Source organism: Gymnoscopelus braueri (genome assembly GCF_963280865.1).
Source record: "Gymnoscopelus braueri genome assembly, contig: SCAFFOLD_398, whole genome shotgun sequence".
In the NCBI taxonomy this organism is placed as follows: domain Eukaryota; kingdom Metazoa; phylum Chordata; class Actinopteri; order Myctophiformes; family Myctophidae; genus Gymnoscopelus; species Gymnoscopelus braueri.
The window spans coordinates 25,873-29,343 of record NW_027660899.1 but is presented as its reverse complement, the minus strand read 5'-3'; the positions used below and the strand labels follow the sequence as shown (position 1 = coordinate 29,343).

Sequence of the window (3,471 nt, the reverse complement as noted above, 5' to 3'; positions counted from 1 at the left end):
GGCTTTCTTGAAGATGTCAGAGATGCTGCAGGTAATGGAGATAGGAGGGTCAATTTAACCCATCAGTCACATTCTGAAGATTGCAATGTTGCTTTGGTTGTGGGTTCAAGTCCCTCTTTGCCCTCACCAAAAACTGCTGATCCGGTGTGCATAACAGTCAAGTAAGACCTTAGCATAGACCTCCCTAACATTCTGATATTAAGAGTGATTGGGCCTGATTCACTACACTGTTCGTAAATAGTGCCTAAATAAAGTGACTAAAGGGTTGCATATTTTCGATAAGCACAGTCTCACGTGCAATTCACCAAACGCTGTGTACAACCTTTATTTGTATGTAGCGCGAGTGAAACAAATGTTTGCCCGACAGTCACGAGCGCGCTCCCGTATAGATCATTCACACCCCATTTAACACCATAAAAGGCAACCGGGAACTCTAATGTCAGACCATAAACGTCGTCATGCCTCAAAATGGACAGATCTACAAGCTAACAACGCGTCGGTATGCACCCACTTGACAACTTGTAGATTAGCGCAAGAAAGTCCCTCGCGCTGAGCGTTAAGAAATTAAATACTAAATAGCCTACTCACATTTGAAGAGGTAAAAAGCCCAGGTGTTTATGCATAGAAGCAATAGATCGTTGACATATTGTTTCTTTCTTTTTTATGTGTTGACAAATATTGGGCACATAAATATTTTATTTGAGGTTTGGCACTATTGTAATTGATTTTGTATGAAGAATAAGGCATACTAATGACGTACCTCTTCAGGTGGCTTGGCTCCGTGTTTAAAGTTGCTCAGTGTGAGCCTTGTGGTACTTGCATTGGATCCAAATCCTGTACATGGTTAGCTGTTTGCCTCGGTTCACCTGTAGCCTCCTGTCTACAACATTCTGCACTTTCTCAAGCTCTGCCTCAGTGAACATGTCATGGAGCTCATCTTGAGTAAAGAAATAGACTTGTGTTCCATCACCCCGAACATAAAAATTGTCTGACAAACATCTCCTTTTCTTGAAGCGCAGCTGTGCCATGTCATAGCGTCCATAGTCCCTGAGCATCAACACTCCCCCTGGCTTCAGCAGCCGAGCTAATCTGATAATTGATGCCTGCATTTTGTCAGGATGCAAGGCTGACAGAACAAAGATTAGAAGCACAACATCCAGGCTTCCATCAGGGACAGGGTAATAGGCTTCCACATCACTCAAGTCATGAACAAAGGCAAGGCAGCGCCCAGGGTCATACTCAGTATTACTCTTGACTAGCTCCACAGCAGCGCTGGAAAAATCACAGCAGTAAACAAAGAGTCCAGGATCATTGTTGGTCTTCAAAATAGGAAAAACAGTGTTGCCCACGCCACAGCCAACCTCCAGAATGCGGTATGTCGCAGAAGAGCCTGGGTAGTCACCAGCATTCGGAGACAGAGAAGTGACCTCCTCGCCTTTTCTTTGGTTCTGGTGATTGTCATAAGAGACTTCAGGATGGGCTTCATAGTTGAGACAACACTGTGGGGCCAGCTCTGGGAACTCAGTGAAGAGCCAGTTACGATCTTTGAAAAAGCGATTTTCATGGACTGTATAAAAGTCATTCCAGTACTCATTTGCCCGGGAGTCATATTCTTCTTGTTTCTCTGCAGGAAGTGGCTGGCTGTTCTCTAGAACCTTCTTCACAGCAGCTGCCTCTTGTTCCTCTGTCCATTCCACATTATCCCATGTGTTGTGTTGGAAGACTTGACTTGGGTCTGTCAAGAAACGTGTGCCAAACTGAAGGCGTTTCACATCTGCACTCGAAGATTCTAGTACAATTGGCCCAGCTTCCATGCTTTCCTTCTCCACTGCTCTCACAGCATCGGGCGCTGCCATGTTGGCGGTAATAGCTGAATAATGGTAATGTTGACAAGTAAAATAACATGCATTTCTTACTTACTTACTTACTTATTTCATACAGCACACACAATTGTGTCAGATACTGTAAATCAATTGATCTTTTTAGCAGATCTAATGGTGGTGATGATGATATTACAAAGTTATTACATTCATGTCCAAATAAGGCTTTAGGGACTTACAAGGACAAACAAGCCAAAGGAAGTCTTAACTTAAATTTGCCTGAATAAAAGACACTAGACATGACTGTTAACTGATGTCATTTTCAGAGGACGCAATACTAAAGAGTCGAACTGTCTCCAGATTGTCAGTCATATACATATTTGGAGCCCCGATGTAGGTCATGCCCAAAGATAGGGTGTGTGATGTCAGGCTTGGATATCTTGGTTAGCTCCATATGGGGCTCCAGGAGGGGGTCTCTGATGTCAGAGCTGGATGTCAGTTATCTCCATATTCTTTGAGACACATATACGGGTATTTCGGGGCATGGCCGAATCCGCCATTCTTTCATCGGGTGAAACAACACAGCTTTCACCATTGGAATTACGGAACGCACACATTGTTACATTTATATGGTGAAGTTGTTCTTTGCAAAAATCAAAGATCTTGTGAAAAATGAAAACGGGACCGCAACATATTCTAAACTTTCCACGATTCTGCTAATAATCACATGCTTTGAGACACACATCCAGGTTTTTGCCGGGCCAAACAAAGAATCACGTGACGTTGATCCCCTTCCCCTATTTGCTCATACTAGGACATGACGTATGTGTACGCATAAGAATATAGACTAGGTCAGTTTTCCAAAAATCTTAACCCCGAAGCCAAATCGTGTTAATTTATGACATCACATGATAAAATGGCCGCTAAGCCCTCAAAATGGACCATTTAAAGCTGGCGCCCACCACTATGCTGAAACATAATAAAACACATATATGTTTGACTAAACCAGATTGAAAACAGACTGAAATGTCCTTTTTTATGTTTTCATGTATGGGGAATAAAATGAAATATTCTGATTTAAGATCAATTGTGAAAGAACCACTTTTATATCTACTTGCACATTTGGGAAAGAGATCTCCCAGCTTTGTCTGTTGGGAGGCAGACAAGCAAACAGCTCAGTGTTGCCAGAGTTTGCGCCAGAAACAAGCAACCAGGTTCATGAGAAAACAAAAGCCAGCCGAAGGGGTCTGCGATGTTTCGCGAGGGTCCAAAGGCGTACGCGATGTTTCGCGGGGGTCCCAAGACTCCCAGGGGATCCGTGGACCCCCAGGGGTTTTATTTTTTATTTATCCCACAATTTTGTAACCCCAAAATAAGCCAGCCCTCACTAGAGCACCTCTAATAGGGGTGGCCATAGCTGATAGCTGGCCATAGCTGAGTGGTTAGTGAGCCCGCCTAGGGAGCCAGAGGCCCTGGTTGCCCCAGGTACGATTCCAGGCCAGGCCAGCAAATGTGTCGATGAAATTAAATTTGTCCCTGAGCAAGACTCTCAACCCCTAATTGCTCACAGGCCCTCATTGGAATCAAGACCGCAAGGACTTTCATGAACGGACCTGTTAAAGGAATTATCCTACTGCGGACGACGCGATAA

The 3,471-nt window shown here is 44.0% G+C and overlaps 1 protein-coding gene across 1 annotated transcript; it reads right to left on the bottom strand.

Moving 5' to 3' along the window:
* Window positions 1–785: 785 nt before the first annotated feature.
* Window positions 786–1,856, bottom strand: LOC308081076 (tRNA N(3)-cytidine methyltransferase METTL2-like; the record flags this gene model as incomplete). The annotated part of the gene is made up of 1 exon (XM_080457475.1): window positions 786–1,856. The coding sequence occupies one exon, from the start codon at window positions 1,854–1,856 to the stop codon at window positions 786–788; it is 1,071 nt and encodes a 356-aa protein (XP_080313601.1).
* Window positions 1,857–3,471: the final 1,615 nt, after the last annotated feature.